The sequence below is a fragment of the Pseudophryne corroboree genome, chromosome 7 (genome assembly GCF_028390025.1).
Source record: "Pseudophryne corroboree isolate aPseCor3 chromosome 7, aPseCor3.hap2, whole genome shotgun sequence".
Taxonomy (NCBI): domain Eukaryota; kingdom Metazoa; phylum Chordata; class Amphibia; order Anura; family Myobatrachidae; genus Pseudophryne; species Pseudophryne corroboree.
This window is the reverse complement of record NC_086450.1, coordinates 186,536,617-186,555,149: the sequence shown is the minus strand read 5'-3', so window position 1 is coordinate 186,555,149 and position 18,533 is coordinate 186,536,617. Positions and strand designations below refer to the sequence as shown.

Genomic DNA, 18,533 nt, shown 5'->3' with positions numbered 1-18,533 from the left:
GACTCCGGACAAAGGTATAGCAAAATCATACCTGAAAGCAAATCATACATGAAAACAAAACATGTACTGTAGGTGTGCTTGTGTGACAGGTAGTAACTGATTTAAGTAGGCTTCTATTTACTCAACACTTTACCAACCTGTAGAGAGGTGTCAAACACAACCAGCTTGCAGCTTGTAGGGATGGCATCGTAACATTTACTCTTCAACATAAACTCCATGTACACCCCAGCATCCTCGCCCAGATCTGCAGGAAGAAGAATCATTTGTGGGAATTCACCACAATTTCTGTTTTATGCTAATCGGGTTCCTAGATCTCTGTTTGTCTCTGTTAGTAAAACTCTGACATAAGCACAGCCTCAAAATATTTTACACTGATTTAATTTTTTTTTTGTGGTTTTTGACTTTTTCATGTTTAAATGTGTAAAGCAGGTCCAAAGGGTCAGATTCAATTAATCACAAGATTCTGGTAGTAGCATTACACTGTATTTTCCACGTGATATATTGTTAATGATCTTCACTCATTTATGCTTGCACCTCATAAGGTGTGTATCCAACATGTACCTGTGTGAGCAGATTTGTGATATACAGGGGGCTGGGGGCTGTAGATTGTACACTGTCTACACTCCTCCCCACCACACATCATATGGCTGCAAGTGGTTTGAATGGAGTAGCACAGAAGGCTGTTTGCTCTACTCGTTGTAAACCTGATGATGTCAGGTCTATGATAAAATCTGGACCTAAAAATTAGTCTAGTTACCCCGTATGTTGCGCCACTATGTTGACAGGGCTGCCCTATAGTCCCCGTAGCCAGATGGAGTGTCTCTCCAAAGCACAACAGAATAAAATCATAAACAAGGGGAAAATTATAGCTACAGGTACCAGCAGGCGCCTAAAACAAATGCATTCACAATACAGTAATAGAGGATAAGCAAATAATACAACCCTTTAGTTGATGCAGGGATGTTCAATCTTCAAACCTTGTGCACCTCCTTCTCACCAAATAGGTCACAGAGAGACCAGCACATAAAAGAGAGCAGAGGAGGGCCACATGTGTAGTACAATCATTTATTACATACACACATAAACAAAACAAAACTGTTTAAGAGATGGTATAGATGTATCAGCTTGCAGAGGGGGAAATGCGGAACAATTACCAGAGCGTCTGAGAACCCACAAAAAGTTCTCAGACAAGTTCTTTAAATCCCAGAAACCGCCGGGGCTGGAAGCTGGAAAAATCACTGGCACTTGAAACTGCAGGGCACCCTCCGGACACTGACCACAGATAAGCTCGCCAACGCGTTTCAACTCCTCCTTCCTGGAGTCTTTCTCAAGGCTGTATACCATCCCACAGTCACAGTCCCCATATTTAAACTATCCTTTGACCAATTACAAACGTCCCTTTGGGCGGCACTATCTTTCTTGCTGTTTCCGCGTATCGTCCGGTTTCCATGGTAACCGGAAGTCCATGTTCGTCACTTCCGCCCGTTGAACTGCAGGGTTGTCGCCATGGTTACCGGGCGCATCAGAACGTAGCTTCCGATGACACCGTTCTTGCCCTGGTCTCCATAGTAACCCGGCGCACGGATTTGTACAAGTCGGGAGCGCGTCTTCAACCTGCTCCGACCCTCGGTGTCAGTTACCATGGTCACTGTAAACAGAGCCTCCGTCTATAGTTAAAAATGTCCATAGTCCTTTATTAAAAGATGATCCAGTCATCGATATATAAAATTACTTAAATTAAGGAGCATTGAGGGCCCAAAGGGATTCTGAAAAATGTAAAAGACATAAAAAGCCATAAAAAAGTATCTCAAAGGAGAAACAACATAATATTACACCAGGATCTTAATTTAAAACAACAATTTGATTCTCAATGCAGTTACATAAACCACTTTAACTCAAAGTCATTGTTGAGCCCCATAGGGTGTAAGGTGTTAAATACATAAATAAAGTGCATTTCGCTCTTTGCTAAAAGAGTAGTGATATCTCGTTGTCTAGGTCCACATTTAACTACTTTTATCGCCCCAAATCTAAATATCCCCGCTGTGGAACTTTTATGGTGCACTTTAAAATGATTTGACAGGGCATGGGACTCCAGACTTTTTTTAATATTTCTACAATGTTCGCCTAGGCGAGTTTTTAGTGGTCTACTAGTGCGACCTATATAAAACAAATGGCATTGGCATTCAATAAAATATACCACATTTTTGACATTACATGTGATAAAATCTCTAATTTTCACAGTTGTTCCATTAATACATATAGAGTCCAATTTCTTAGTCCCGTCATTTGGTACTTCTCTGCAGCAAATACAGTCCCCGCACCGGTGGAAACCTTGCGTTAAGATCCTACCCTCTCTTTTTTTAGGGGGTATATATAGCTATTAACCAGAGAGGTCTTTAGGTTAGGTGCTCTTTTGTAAATAAACGTTGGGTGATTAGGTAATAGATCACCTAAGACTGGATCCTTTTTGAGGATTTTCCAGTTACGTCTTACCGATTTCTCTAAGGTTTTATACTGTGAACTATACCCAGTAATAAATGCCCAATCAAATTTCTCTTTGTTCGATGGTCTATATGGTTTTGCCGCCAGCAGTTCTGCCCTGTCGATTTTTTTCAGTTTCCCCCATTGCTTTCTCTACTTTGGCAACATCATATCCACTTTCTTCAAATCTTCCCTTTAATTTTTGGGCTTGATCCTGATAAACCTCAGGTTTAGAACAATTCCTTTTAAGCCTTTTTAGCTGCCCATATGGAATAGAATCCAGCCAATTATGATGGTGGCAACTTTCAGCATGTATATACAGCATAGAGTCAGTCTCTTTCGTAAAAGTGCGGGTAGATAAAATGTTTCCCTCTATACTAAGGGTCAGGTCTAAAAAATTCACAGTGGCTTTGCTAATTGAAAATGAAAGCTCTATATTGAGGGTGTTGGAGTTCAAATAGTTACAAAAAGCCTCCAATTGTGTAGCATCTCCCCTCCAGATAAACAAAATGTCGTCGATATAGCGTTTCCAGGACACCAGGTTCGCTCCAAATGGGTGACCTGTATATACAAAGTCAGATTCCCATTTCCCCATGTATATACAGCAGAGACTGACTCTATGCTGTATATACATGCTGAAAGTTGCCACCATCATAATTGGCTGGATTCTATTCCATATGGGCAGCTAAAAAGGCTTAAAAGGAATTGTTCTAAACCTGAGGTTTATCAGGATCAAGCCCAAAAATTAAAGGGAAGATTTGAAGAAAGTGGATATGATGTTGCCAAAGTAGAGAAAGCAATGGGGGAAACTGAAAAAATCGACAGGGCAGAACTGCTGGCGGCAAAACCATATAGACCATCGAACAAAGAGAAATTTGATTGGGCATTTATTACTGGGTATAGTTCACAGTATAAAACCTTAGAGAAATCGGTAAGACGTAACTGGAAAATCCTCAAAAAGGATCCAGTCTTAGGTGATCTATTACCTAATCACCCAACGTTTATTTACAAAAGAGCACCTAACCTAAAGACCTCTCTGGTTAATAGCTATATACCCCCTAAAAAAAGAGAGGGTAGGATCTTAACGCAAGGTTTCCACCGGTGCGGGGACTGTATTTGCTGCAGAGAAGTACCAAATGACGGGACTAAGAAATTGGACTCTATATGTATTAATGGAACAACTGTGAAAATTAGAGATTTTATCACATGTAATGTCAAAAATGTGGTATATTTTATTGAATGCCAATGCCATTTGTTTTATATAGGTCGCACTAGTAGACCACTAAAAACTCGCCTAGGCGAACATTGTAGAAATATTTAAAAAAGTCTGGAGTCCCATGCCCTGTCAAATCATTTTAAAGTGCACCATAAAAGTTCCACAGCGGGGATATTTAGATTTGGGGCGATAAAAGTAGTTAAATGTGGACCTAGACAACGAGATATCACTACTCTTTTAGCAAAGAGCGAAATGCACTTTATTTATGTATTTAACACCTTACACCCTATGGGGCTCAACAATGACTTTGAGTTAAAGTGGTTTATGTAACTGCATTGAGAATCAAATTGTTGTTTTAAATTAAGATCCTGGTGTAATATTATGTTGTTTCTCCTTTGAGATACTTTTTTATGGCTTTTTATGTCTTTTACATTTTTCAGAATCCCTTTGGGCCCTCAATGCTCCTTAATTTAAGTAATTTTATATATCGATGACTGGATCATCTTTTAATAAAGGACTATGGACATTTTTAACTATAGACGGAGGCTCTGTTTACAGTGACCATGGTAACTGACACCGAGGGTCGGAGCAGGTTGAAGACGCGCTCCCGACTTGTACAAATCCGTGCGCCGGGTTACTATGGAGACCAGGGCAAGAACGGTGTCATCGGAAGCTACGTTCTGATGCGCCCGGTAACCATGGCGACAACCCTGCAGTTCAACGGGCGGAAGTGACGAACATGGACTTCCGGTTACTATGGAAACCGGACGATACGCGGAAACAGCAAGAAAGATAGTGCCGCCCAAAGGGACGTTTGTAATTGGTCAAAGGATAGTTTAAATATGGGGACTGTGACTGTGGGATGGTATACAGCCTTGAGAAAGACTCCAGGAAGGAGGAGTTGAAACGCGTTGGCGAGCTTATCTGTGGTCAGTGTCCGGAGGGTGCCCTGCAGTTTCAAGTGCCAGTGATTTTTCCAGCTTCCAGCCCCGGCGGTTTCTGGGATTTAAAGAACTTGTCTGAGAACTTTTTGTGGGTTCTCAGACGCTCTGGTAATTGTTCCGCATTTTCCCCTCTGCAAGCTGATACATCTATACCATCTCTTAAACAGTTTTGTTTTGTTTATGTGTGTATATAATAAATGATTGTACTACACATGTGGCCCTCCTCTGCTCTCTTTTATGTGCTGGTCTCTCTGTGACCTATTTGGTGAGAAGGAGGTGCACAAGGTTTGAAGATTGAACATCCCTGCATCAACTAAAGGGTTGTATTATTTGCTTATCCTCTATTACTGTATTGTGAATGCATTTGTTTTAGGCGCCTGGTGGTACCTGTAGCTATGATAAAATCTGTCTGCAGACAGGGAACTGTATACTTATGATAGTCACCTGCATATCAAATCTCTGTTTAAAATGTTACAGGTTAGATTCACTCTGATGGAGAGTATCCCTATCAAATGGTAAGAAACACAATAGGAAATGTAGTTGTAAATAGGCCCTTTGGGGGAAATTTATTAAATATAAGTTTTGCCAGAGTTTGCAAACTGATTTGATCCACTGTGGATTGAGGACGGATTTACTAAAAGCCACTTCTAAAGAGCTGATTTCCATCGGTTTCTAAGCCCCATCCCACTGCAAAACCACTGTACATTTAACTAAACTTAAATTATATCTAGACTTTAAGGCAACATCTTGGGTAGGATGCATAAGTCTTAATTTAGGGTAACTTTATTCACTGTAGTTGGGGAATCGCAAACTGTAAACACAACCCTGAATGACAACAGTTTGGTACAGCAATCTTTCCTTCCATAGATCCCATATTAGACTTCCTAGCTATGAACACTACACAGGAGAGGAATTAACTCTGACATTTCTATTAGTCACTGGATAGGAGGGGCCCTGTTACCAGCAGATAGCTCAGGGCATGGCCCAGGCGTGTTACATTTAAGGATGTTTTTATTATACAGCAAAACCTAAAAGCTGCTTACATTGCACAATTTACATCCCGGTTAGCTTTCGGTTTCCAGTTTTCGGTCTGCTAGGTTTTTTTTCTACATTTTATTAACGTAACAAAACACAGATAAACAGTTGTAGCAAAAAGTGTGCAAATATGCATTACTCTAACTGCCCCTACTTATACTTTTGAAGGTGTCTATTTACTAAGCCTTGGATGGAGGTAAAGTGGCCGGAGATAAAGTACCAGCCAATCAGCTCCTAACTGCCATTTTTCAAACCCAGCCTGTAACGTTGCTGATTGGCTGGTACTTTATCTCCATCCAAGGCTTAGTAAACAGACCCCTGCAAAAATCTTTCTTCAAATGAGATGCTTGACAAAGGTTATGCAAAAATTTATTGAGTGATATTAACAAAATATTAAATAAATACTAATCTGTCAATCTTTATCCTGCCTCTTATAAAGACATAGCATTTGCCCAAATCTTCAGCCACAACTTATTGAAGCCCATTTATGAATTATTCTACGACATGTAGTCTATGAAGATGCCATTAGCTACTGGGGCTAAGCTCCGGGATGCTTCGCATTCTGGAGCTTGATACATTTTACAATAAGACTCAATGGAGGCTGCAACTGCTATTGGAAACGGGGGAACTACAGCAGATATCTCCGATATATTCTGGGGATATTTACATTTTGTTGCAGATTTCAAACAAAATCTGACGAGGCTGAAGTTAGCTTCTTATTCGGCCAGCTTCTTATTCACTTCTTATTCAAGCTCCAGCTTCTTATTCACTTCTTATTCGAACTCCAGCTTCTTATTCAGATCATTCAGTTTCGCAAGGGTTAATAAGTCTTCTGTCACAAATTTGACACCTGAAATCAACAGAGTAGGGTCCCTTGCATGTGACCCACTTGTATTTTGCCTGGCCCAACACTGTTTTGGGCATGAAATACACTGGCAAAGTGGGCACACACACCATATTTTGCCATTTTGAATAAGTAGCTGTAGTTTTGCAAGGGTTAACTAGTCTTGGGCCACAAATTTGACACCTGAAATCAACAGAGAGTGGTCACTTGCATGTGACCCACTTGTATTTTGCCTGGCCCAACGCTGTTTTGGGCATGAAATACACTGGCAAAGTGGGCACACACACCATATTTTACCATTTTGAATAAGTAGCTGTAGTTTTGCAAGGGTTAACCAGTCTTGGGCCACAAATCTGACAGCTGAAATCAACAGAGGGTGGTCACTTACATGTGACGCAGTTGTATTTTGCTTGGCCCAACGCTGTTTTGGGCATGAAATACACTGGCAAAGTGGGCACACACACCATATTTTGCCATTTTGAATAAGTAGCTGTAGTTTAGCAAGGGTTAACTAGTCTTGGGCCACAAATTTGACCCCCATAAACAACAGAGGGTGGTCACTTACATATGACGCAGTTGTATTTTGCCTGGCCCAACGCTGTTTTGAGCATGAAATATACTGGCAAAGTGGGCACACACCATATTTTACCATTTTGAATAAGTAGCTGTAGTTTTGCAAGGGTTAACCAGTCTTGGGCCACAAATTTGACACCTGAAATCAACAGAGGGTGGTCAGTTACATATGACCCACTTGTATTTTGCTTGGCCCAATGCGGTTTTGGGCATGAAATACACTGGCAAAGTGGGCACAAACACCATTTTATAAATTGCCATTTTGAATAAGTAGCTGTAGTTTTGCAAGGGTTAATTAGTCTTGGGCCACAAATTTGACACCTGAAATCAACAAAGCGTAGTCACTTACATATGACCCACTTGTATTTTGCTTGGCCCAACGCTGTTTTGGGCATGAAATACACTGGCATAGTGGGCACACACACCATATTTTCCATTTTGAATAAGTAGCTGTAGTTTTGCAAGGGTTAACCAGTCTTGGGCCACAAATTTGACACCTGAAATCAACAGAGGGTGGTCAGTTACATATGACCCACTTGTATTTTGTTTGGCCCAACACTGTTTTGGGCATGAAATACACTGGCAAAGCGGGCACACACACCATATTTTCCATTTTGAATAAGTAGCTGTAGTTTTGCAAGGGTTAACCAGTCTTGGGCCACAAATTTGACACCTGAAATCAACAAAGGGTGGTCAGTTACATATGACCCACTTGTATTTTGCTTGGCCCAACGCTGTTTTGGGCATGAACTACACTGGCAAAGTGGGCACACACACCATATTTTGCCATTTTCAATAAGTAGCTGTAGTTTTGCAAGGGTTAACTAGTCTTGGGCCACAAATTTGACACCTGAAATCAACAAAGGGTGGTCAGTTACATATGACCCACTTGTATTTTGCTTGGCCCAACGCTGTTTTGGGCATGAAATACACTGGCAAAGTGGGCACACACACCATGATTTGCTATTTTGAATAAGTAGCTGTAGTTTTGCAAGGGTTAACCAGTCTTGGGCCACAAATTTGACACCTGAAATCAACAGAGGGTGGTCACTTACATATGACCCACTTGTATTTTGCTTGGCCCAACACTGTTTTTGGCATGAAATACACTGGCAAAGTGGGCACAGACACCATTTTATAAATTGCCATTTTGAATAAGTAGCTGTAGTTTTGCAAGGGTTAACTAGTCTTGGGCCACAAATTTGACCCCTGAAATCAACAGAGGGTGGTCACTTACATATGACCCACTTGTATTTTGCTTGGCCCAACGCTGTTTTTGGCATGAAATACACTGGCAAAGTGGGCACAAACACCATGTTTTGCTATTTTGAATAAGTAGCTGTAGTTTTGCAAGGGTTAACTAGTCTTGGGCCACAAATTTGACCCCTGAAATCAACAGAGAGTGGTCACTTGCATGTGACCCACTTGTATTTTGCCTGGCCCAACGCTGTTTTGGGCATGAAATACACTGGCAAAGTGGGCACACACACCATATTTTCCATTTTGAATAAGTAGCTGTAGTTTTGCAAGGGTTAACCAGTCTTGGGCCACAAATTTGACACCTGAAATCAACAGAGGGTGGTCAGTTACATATGACCCACTTGTATTTTGCTTGGCCCAATGCTGTTTTGGGCATGAAATACACTGGCAAAGTGGGCACACACACCATGTTTTGCTATTTTGAATAAGTAGCTGTAGTTTTGCAAGGGTTTACTAGTCTTGGGCCACAAATTTGACCCCTGAAATCAACAGAGAGTGGTCACTTGCATGTGACCCACTTGTATTTTGCCTGGCCCAACGCTGTTTTGGGCATGAAATACACTGGCATAGTGGGCACACACACCATATTTTCCATTTTGAATAAGTAGCTGTAGTTTTGCAAGGGTTAATCAGTCTTGGGCCACAAATTTGACACCTGAAATCAACAGAGGGTGGTCAGTTACATATGACCCACTTGTATTTTGCTTGGCCCAATGCGGTTTTGGGCATGAAATACACTGGCAAAGTGGGCACAAACACCATTTTATAAATTGCCATTTTGAATAAGTAGCTGTAGTTTTGCAAGGGTTAATTAGTCTTGGGCCACAAATTTGACCCCTGAAATCAACAGAGAGTGGTCACTTGCATGTGACCCACTTGTATTTTGCCTGGCCCAACGCTGTTTTGGGCATGAAATACACTGGCATAGTGGGCACACACACCATATTTTCCATTTTGAATAAGTAGCTGTAGTTTTGCAAGGGTTAACCAGTCTTGGGCCACAAATTTGACACCTGAAATCAACAGAGGGTGGTCAGTTACATATGACCCACTTGTATTTTGTTTGGCCCAACACTGTTTTGGGCATGAAATACACTGGCAAAGCGGGCACACACACCCTATTTTCCATTTTGAATAAGTAGCTGTAGTTTTGCAAGGGTTAACCAGTCTTGGGCCACAAATTTGACCCCTGAAATCAACAGAGAGTGGTCACTTGCATGTGACCCACTTGTATTTTGCCTGGCCCAACGCTGTTTTGGGCATGAAATACACTGGCATAGTGGGCACACACACCATATTTTCCATTTTGAATAAGTAGCTGTAGTTTTGCAAGGGTTAACCAGTCTTGGGCCACAAATTTGACACCTGAAATCAACAGAGGGTGGTCAGTTACATGTGACCCACTTGTATTTTGCTTGGCCCAATGCGGTTTTGGGCATGAAATACACTGGCAAAGTGGGCACAAACACCATTTTATAAATTGCCATTTTGAATAAGTAGCTGTAGTTTTGCAAGGGTTAATTAGTCTTGGGCCACAAATTTGACCCCTGAAATCAACAGAGAGTGGTCACTTGCATGTGACCCACTTGTATTTTGCCTGGCCCAACGCTGTTTTGGGCATGAAATACACTGGCATAGTGGGCACACACACCATATTTTCCATTTTGAATAAGTAGCTGTAGTTTTGCAAGGGTTAACCAGTCTTGGGCCACAAATTTGACACCTGAAATCAACAGAGGGTGGTCACTTACATATGACCCACTTGTATTTTGCTTGGCCCAATGCGGTTTTGGGCATGAAATACACTGGCAAAGTGGGCACAAACACCATTTTATAAATTGCCATTTTGAATAAGTAGCTGTAGTTTTGCAAGGGTTAATTAGTCTTGGGCCACAAATTTGACCCCTGAAATCAACAGAGAGTGGTCACTTGCATGTGACCCACTTGTATTTTGCCTGGCCCAACGCTGTTTTGGGCATGAAATACACTGGCATAGTGGGCACACACACCATATTTTCCATTTTGAATAAGTAGCTGTAGTTTTGCAAGGGTTAACCAGTCTTGGGCCACAAATTTGACACCTGAAATCAACAGAGGGTGGTCAGTTACATATGACCCACTTGTATTTTGTTTGGCCCAACACTGTTTTGGGCATGAAATACACTGGCAAAGCGGGCACACACACCCTATTTTCCATTTTGAATAAGTAGCTGTAGTTTTGCAAGGGTTAACCAGTCTTGGGCCACAAATTTGACCCCTGAAATCAACAGAGAGTGGTCACTTGCATGTGACCCACTTGTATTTTGCCTGGCCCAACGCTGTTTTGGGCATGAAATACACTGGCATAGTGGGCACACACACCATATTTTCCATTTTGAATAAGTAGCTGTAGTTTTGCAAGGGTTAACCAGTCTTGGGCCACAAATTTGACACCTGAAATCAACAGAGGGTGGTCAGTTACATATGACCCACTTGTATTTTGCTTGGCCCAATGCGGTTTTGGGCATGAAATACACTGGCAAAGTGGGCACAAACACCATTTTATAAATTGCCATTTTGAATAAGTAGCTGTAGTTTTGCAAGGGTTAATTAGTCTTGGGCCACAAATTTGACCCCTGAAATCAACAGAGAGTGGTCACTTGCATGTGACCCACTTGTATTTTGCCTGGCCCAACGCTGTTTTGGGCATGAAATACACTGGCATAGTGGGCACACACACCATATTTTCCATTTTGAATAAGTAGCTGTAGTTTTGCAAGGGTTAACCAGTCTTGGGCCACAAATTTGACACCTGAAATCAACAGAGGGTGGTCAGTTACATATGACCCACTTGTATTTTGTTTGGCCCAACACTGTTTTGGGCATGAAATACACTGGCAAAGCGGGCACACACACCCTATTTTCCATTTTGAATAAGTAGCTGTAGTTTTGCAAGGGTTAACCAGTCTTGGGCCACAAATTTGACCCCTGAAATCAACAGAGAGTGGTCACTTGCATGTGACCCACTTGTATTTTGCCTGGCCCAACGCTGTTTTGGGCATGAAATACACTGGCATAGTGGGCACACACACCATATTTTCCATTTTGAATAAGTAGCTGTAGTTTTGCAAGGGTTAACCAGTCTTGGGCCACAAATTTGACACCTGAAATCAACAGAGGGTGGTCAGTTACATATGACCCACTTGTATTTTGCTTGGCCCAATGCGGTTTTGGGCATGAAATACACTGGCAAAGTGGGCACAAACACCATTTTATAAATTGCCATTTTGAATAAGTAGCTGTAGTTTTGCAAGGGTTAATTAGTCTTGGGCCACAAATTTGACCCCTGAAATCAACAGAGAGTGGTCACTTGCATGTGACCCACTTGTATTTTGCCTGGCCCAACGCTGTTTTGGGCATGAAATACACTGGCATAGTGGGCACACACACCATATTTTCCATTTTGAATAAGTAGCTGTAGTTTTGCAAGGGTTAACCAGTCTTGGGCCACAAATTTGACACCTGAAATCAACAGAGGGTGGTCAGTTACATATGACCCACTTGTATTTTGCTTGGCCCAATGCGGTTTTGGGCATGAAGTACACTGGCAAAGTGGGCACAAACACCATTTTATAAATTGCCATTTTGAATAAGTAGCTGTAGTTTTGCAAGGGTTAATTAGTCTTGGGCCACAAATTTGACACCTGAAATCAACAAAGCGTAGTCACTTACATATGACCCACTTGTATTTTGCTTGGCCCAACGCTGTTTTGGGCATGAAATACACTGGCAAAGTGTGCCCACACACCATATTTTACCATTTTGAATAAGTAGCTATAGTTTTGCAAGAGTTAACTAGTCTTGGGACACAATTGTGAGACCTGCAATCAACAGAATGTGGTCACTTACATATCACCCACTTGTATTCTGCTTGGCCCAACATTGATTTGTGAATGAATTACGCTGGGAAAGTAGGCACAACCACCATATTATGATTTACCATTTTGAATATGTAGCTGTAGTTTTGCAAGGGTTAACTAGTCTTGGGCGACATATTTGATACCAGAAATCAAGGGTTAGATTAGCTCCTTATCGCACAGGGGAGTCATAGAGAGTCTATGTTGCGTTAAAGTTGTCTGAAGTCAGCTCTTATCCTTGCTTGAAGGAAGCTATACTCAGCAGGATTGGGGTGACGGGTCCCAGCAAAGCCCAAGAATATTATGAGTTGCAGCTGAACCCATCTGAGCCTCCAGTGGTCAAACTGGCATAATTGGCCAAACTGAGTAAAACCTGGTTACAGATAAAAACTCTTCTCAGTGGGTAGTGGAAGTGATGGCTCTAGACCAGGCTATACGGGTATCAGACCGTGGTGTAAAACACTGGGCCTTTGCAGGCTGACCCCAGACAATTGAGGAGCTAGCAGTGGTGATTGAGAGGTACCTGACCCTGGGAAATTTTAATAAAGCCAAGCAAGGGTTACAGCCAGTACATAAGCCCAATACCCAGATCCCCATTGTTAAACCAAACAGCCCGTCTCCAGTCATATGTTTTGAGTGCAGAGAGCCCAGTCATGCACAGCGGTACTTCCTAAAGCAGGGTGAGCTAGTGGATTGCAGCTCAGGGAAAACAGTACAACCTGTATTCAGTATGGCGCCTGGAATTATTTCCCCAGCTGAAACTACCATTTCATCTGATGGTACAGATTGAAGGCTGGGATATCTGGGCCTTGGTTGATACTGGCAATGAATTATCTATCATCTCTGCTAACCTGGTTCTTCCCGGGTCTGGCCAGGTTGTGCTTCTGGTAAAGATGCTATGTATACTTGGTGACATAGAAGAATGCCCATTGGTGCACCTGCCGGTGGTGATTAAAGTAAGACCAGTAAAAATGGTAGTCACAGTAGCTTCCAAACCTCTTTATCCACTAATCCTGGGCCAGGACTTCCCACTGTTGCAGGAGTTTGTTACCTGGCATGACATTGGCAGACAGACAAAGGTTAAGCTGTCGCAGGGGCCAAGATCTACTGGAAGCCAAGGTTGTATGACTGTAAACCCCTCTCTTGCCAGTGAGATTGAGACACATTAGTCCCCCATTTGCGAAAGAGTGTCTTTGCAGGACTTTAGGCGAGATCAACATAACGATGGCAACTTGTCTAATACTTTTTAAAATGTGGTAGTGGTAAATGGTAAGGTAAACTCTGCTTTACCACCTGAAGGTGTACCTTACTTTATGTGAAAAACATTTTTTTTTTACCTTGTAACTTATTTGCAAGGTAAAAGGGTAGACCAGTTGCTGATTCCCCGAAAACACGAGCAGCTGGTACTGAGGGCGGCTCACATGCATTTATGGGGTGGCCATTTAGGGGAGAGGAAAACTCTCCAGCTATGTTTCTCCTGGCCAGGCATTCATGCTGCAGTAAAAGAATATTGTCAGGAATGCCCAGTGTACTAAAAGAATGCACCCCAGACAGAATTTAGGGCGACCTTGGTTTTCCTGACTATAATTTCCATGCCTATTCAGCCAATTTTTATAGATCTGATAGGGCCAGTAGAAAAATCGGATCATAGGCATCAGTATATATTGGTGACGGTGGACTACTCCACCGGGTACCCGGAGGCCATACCACTATGTAACATGAAATCTAGCACTATTGTCCAGGAGTTCTTGATGCTGTATACCCGTCTAGGAATACCAATAGAGGTCCTGACCGACTAAGGTACCCCTTTTGTGTCTAAATTAATGAAATACCTGTGTCGCCTGTTAAAGGTGGATAGAATTACCATTTCGGTTTACCACCCGCAGACAGACGGCTTGGTTGAATGCTTTAACAGAACCCTTATGCAGATGATGAAAAGGGCAGTGTCACAGGAGAAGCGAGATTAGGACCTACTCTTACCTTAGCTAATGTTGGCAGTTTGAGAGGTACCCCAAGCCTCTTTTTTTATTATTATTATTATTATTATTATCCTTTATTTATATAGAGACTTTATATAGAGACTGTATGGGGTTTAGACCCTTCAAACTCCTCTATGGTAGACAACGCAGAGGGATACTAGATCTATTAAAAGATGGGTGGGAGCAGCAATTGTCCCAAGGGGATGCGGTTAAGATCCCGCCGGACGGAATCCCGGCGGTTGAAATACTGACGCCGGAACCCCGACCGGCACAATCCCGACATATTCTGCCTCCGTGGGTGTCCACGACACCCATAGAGGGAGAATATAAAAGTGTGCTGAGCATAGCAAAGCACCGTGCCTGCAGCGTGGCGAGCAAAGCGAGCCCACAATGGGCTGCGTTCTGCTCGCCACCCCTGTCGGGATTGTGTGGTCGAAATTCCGGCGTCAGTATTTCGACCGCCGGGATCCCATCCTGCGGGATTTAGTACTGATCCCGTCCCAAGAGCCTAACATCGTTCAGTTTGTGTCCCAATTTTATGGCTGTCTAAGGCAAATTGCGCCACTTCTGACCAAGCATATGGCAAGAGCTCAACAGGATCAAAAACGCAGTCATGGCGTTACTGCTGTCAACCGGACTCTCAATAGGGGCAACAAGGTACTGATACTTGTGTCTAGGTACGGCAGGAAGGTAGAAGGAAAGAGGTAAAAGTCTACCATGTGAATTTGTTGAAGCCTTGGAAAGTGCCAGTCATCCCTCTTTAGTGGCCATGAAAACCCCAGTATGTCAGGTGCCTACTGAAGTAACTGAGTCCTAGCCAGAAACAAGAAGTGGTAAACTTAGTAGCACAGTACCAGGTTGTGTTCTCTGCCCTCCTGGGGAAAACTCAAATCATACAGCATGACAATGTTACTCCACCTAGGGGGGTGATAAAACAAAGGCAATATTGTATATCTGAGGCCCAACAGGCAGCAGTAAAACGGGAACTGGAAGTGATGCGGCGCTTGGGGGTCACAGAGTAGTCAAACAGTGAATGGAATAATCCCATTTTTTTTTAGAGCCCAAGCTTTTTGGAGCTTTGAGATTCTGTAATGACTTCAGAAAGTTAAATAAAGTTCCTCGGTTTGATTCCTATCCTATGCCCCGGGTTTATGAACTTAGCAATAAGCCTGTATCTAACTACGCTAGATTTACTGAAGGGGTACTGGCAAATTCCTCTGATGGAAGCTGCCAAAGCAACAACAGCCTTCTCTACCACAGTGGGTTTGTTCCAGTCGCACCTTCCAAAGGTGGATGCAGTGTTACAGTCTCTACAGGCACAAGGGTTCACAGCTAACCTGGAGAAGTGTGCCATCATATCTGTGGAGGCAAAGTATCTGGGGTATATTGTATGCCAAGGGTAAGTTAAACCTCAACCTGGCAAGGTGGAAGCAGTCTTCACATGGCCTAAGCTAAAATGTATGTCGCAACTCAGGATATTCTTTGGTCTGGTGGGCTATTATCGTAGGTTCAGGGGTGGAACTTGCAGCGGTGCAACCGGCAGGGCCCCTCCACGATGAAGGGGCCCACAGCCGGAGGCACTACAATGAGTGAGACTGACTCATTACATGCCACCTGCCGGCGCGCTGCAAGCCGCCGCTTCCCCTTAACAGAATGAGGCTGAGCTGCAGTCTGGCCAGAGGGGGAGGAGGATGCAGTGGAGGAGTCTGGAGAAGGAGAAGGGGCCATCTTCCCCTCTCATTCACGGGCAGCCCAGCTGTTTCTTTTTGCTACCGGAGCCGGAGCATCACGTGACCATGCGGCTAAACTGTAGAGTTAGTGCAGCAGCATTCCTTGTAAAGGCGGTAAGGCAGCTGTGTGTTTATTTATTTTTATTTTATTATACATTTTTCTAATTGTACATTTCATCCTGCAAACTCAGAATCGCGGACCTCGAAGAGGCGGAGCCTACATTGAGGGGGCGGAGATTGGGAGGTGGTGGTCTCTCTGCAAATAGTAATGGTGACTGTGCAGTGACATATAACATACAGCACAGCATAGAGTGACCCCACTAAGGCAGCCAGGCACAGGGTCATGTGTTGTCACCCAGGGTGCATGTGCTGCTGCTGGCTGCATGATGCATAGTGTGGACATCTGTCTCCATGGGCCTTGTGTATCCTTGTACAAAGGAATTGTCCCATTTTTATACAGTGAGAAGTCTTCTGAGTTTTTGTGGGAGTTGGATACAATTGGCCGACAGTTATCATATTGATATTCATTATGTCGACATAAAGAACTGTCAACAAACAGTCCCTTGTGATATAGCAGTTTCGTACTTTATACCGGTGACAGCAGTGCCTTTTTCTGGATCACATTGCATTGGCGATGTCTCAGCAGTGTTCTGGTGAGTATTTTCCCCATTATCCCTAATCCCTAAACCTTTCCCTAGTAGCTAACCTTAACCTTTACCCCTCCCCACAGCCTAACCCTAGCCACCACCCCAGTGCCTCACCCCTCCCCCCCAGCAGCCTAACCCTAAAACTTTACCGTAGTGCCTACTATATTGGCGTTATGTGTAAAAGAAGCTCTACTGTGTGGCGTAATGTGTATAAGGAGCTCTACTGTGTGGCTTAACCTGTATAAGGGGTATTACTGTGTGGTGTAACGTCTATAAGAAGCACCACTGTGTGGCGTAACGTGTATAAGGAGCACTATTGTGTGGCGTAAAGTGTATAAGGACCATTACAGTGTGTTGTAACGTGTATAAGGAGCTCTACTGTGTTGCGTAACATGTATAAGGAACAGTACTGGGTGGAGTAACGTGTATCAGGAGCACTACTGTGTGGTATAACGTATATTAAGATACTACTGTGTGGTATAACGTATATTAAGATACTACTGTGTGGCGTAACATGTATAAGAGGCACTACTGTGTGTTGTAATGTGTATAAGAACTACTGTGTGGCGTAACGTGTAGAAGGAGCTCTACTATGTGGCGTAATGCGTATAAGAAGCAGTACTGTGTGGCATAACGTGTTTCAGGAGCACTACTGTGTGGCGTAACGTGTAGAAGGAGCTCTACTATGTGGCGTAATGCGTATAAGAAGCAATACTGTGTGGCATAACGTGTTTCAGGGGCAGTACTGTGTAGCGTAATGTATATAAGGAGTACTACTGTTCAGTGTAATGTAATGTAAATCAGTGTAATGTAATGAGGTTGCACTACTGTGTGGCATAATTTGAATTGGTGGTACTATTGTGTGCCCACACCCCTTTTCAATGAGACCATGCCCTATTTTTTGACACACGTTTTGGATCTTGGGCGGGCTGGGGCAACGCATTTTGTTGCACCTCGGCCCACCATGGTCTTGTTCCGCCACTGCGTAGGTGCATGCGCGAATTTGCCACAGGGCAGCATCATTCACTGAATGTCTGAGGAAACAGTCCCCAGACCAGATCTAATCACAGATGTGCTAAATGTAGCACATCTACAATCATGTACTCTGACATGCGGGTGGATGCCCAGCACAGGGCTGGTCCGCCCTGCATGACTGGCCCTAGCCCCCCCCCCATCCCCCTCGCACAGGTACAAAACCATTGCATGGTGTCGATGATTTTGTACCTGATGAGTAACTCCCTGCAAACGAAGCTCCTGCACGCTGGCAGTCCGCTACTCGCCACATCCCGGGTCGCAGAGTCTGTGTGTAACACCACGCAGCTGCCTCGGGCCACCCCCCAACGGTCCAGACAGGCCTCCGTTGTCCGGACCGTGGTTCTAAAGCCGGTGGCATGCCCCTTCCCACCACATGACCGCCTCTGCCTGTCAATCAGGCAGAGGCGATCGAAGCCCTGAGATGCTGATAGAATCTCACTGGGCTCCCGGATTGCGCACTCCACAAAGTAATTCAGGCTGCGATCGCTGCTGCTGCAGTGATGCAGTCTGAATTACCCCCTAGGCCCGCAGACACTACTTTGCAGAATTTAAGAAAAGCTTTATACGCAGAGACTGTATTGATAGGCTCCTGATTCCAGGTGTCAAATGTGTGGCCCAAGACTAGTTAACCCTTGCAAAACTACAGCTACTTATTCAAAATAGCAATTTATAAAATGGTGTTTATGCCCACTTTGCCAGTGTATTTCATGCCCAAAACAGCGTTGGGCCAAACAAAATACAAATGAGTGATATGTAAGTGACCACTCTCTGTTGATTTCAGGGGTAAAATTTGTGGCCCAAGACTAGTTAACCCTTGCAAAACTACAGCTACTTATTCAAAATGGCAAAATATGGTGTGTGTGCCCATTTTGCCAGTGTATTTCATGCCCAAA

At 43.4% G+C, this 18,533-nt stretch overlaps 1 protein-coding gene across 3 annotated transcripts in view; it reads right to left on the bottom strand.

Moving 5' to 3' along the window:
* PRKAG3 (protein kinase AMP-activated non-catalytic subunit gamma 3) overlaps window positions 1–18,533 on the bottom strand; it is a 134,388-nt gene that overhangs the window by 92,545 nt on the left and 23,310 nt on the right. For all 3 annotated transcript variants that reach the window (XR_010181991.1, XM_063933876.1, XM_063933875.1), the window contains exon 3: window positions 138–244. Coding sequence is in view for 2 of the 3 variants with exons in the window: in XM_063933876.1 (XP_063789946.1) it covers window positions 138–244 (107 nt within the window). In the remaining variant the exon portion in view is untranslated. The remainder of the gene's footprint in view (window positions 1–137; window positions 245–18,533) is intronic.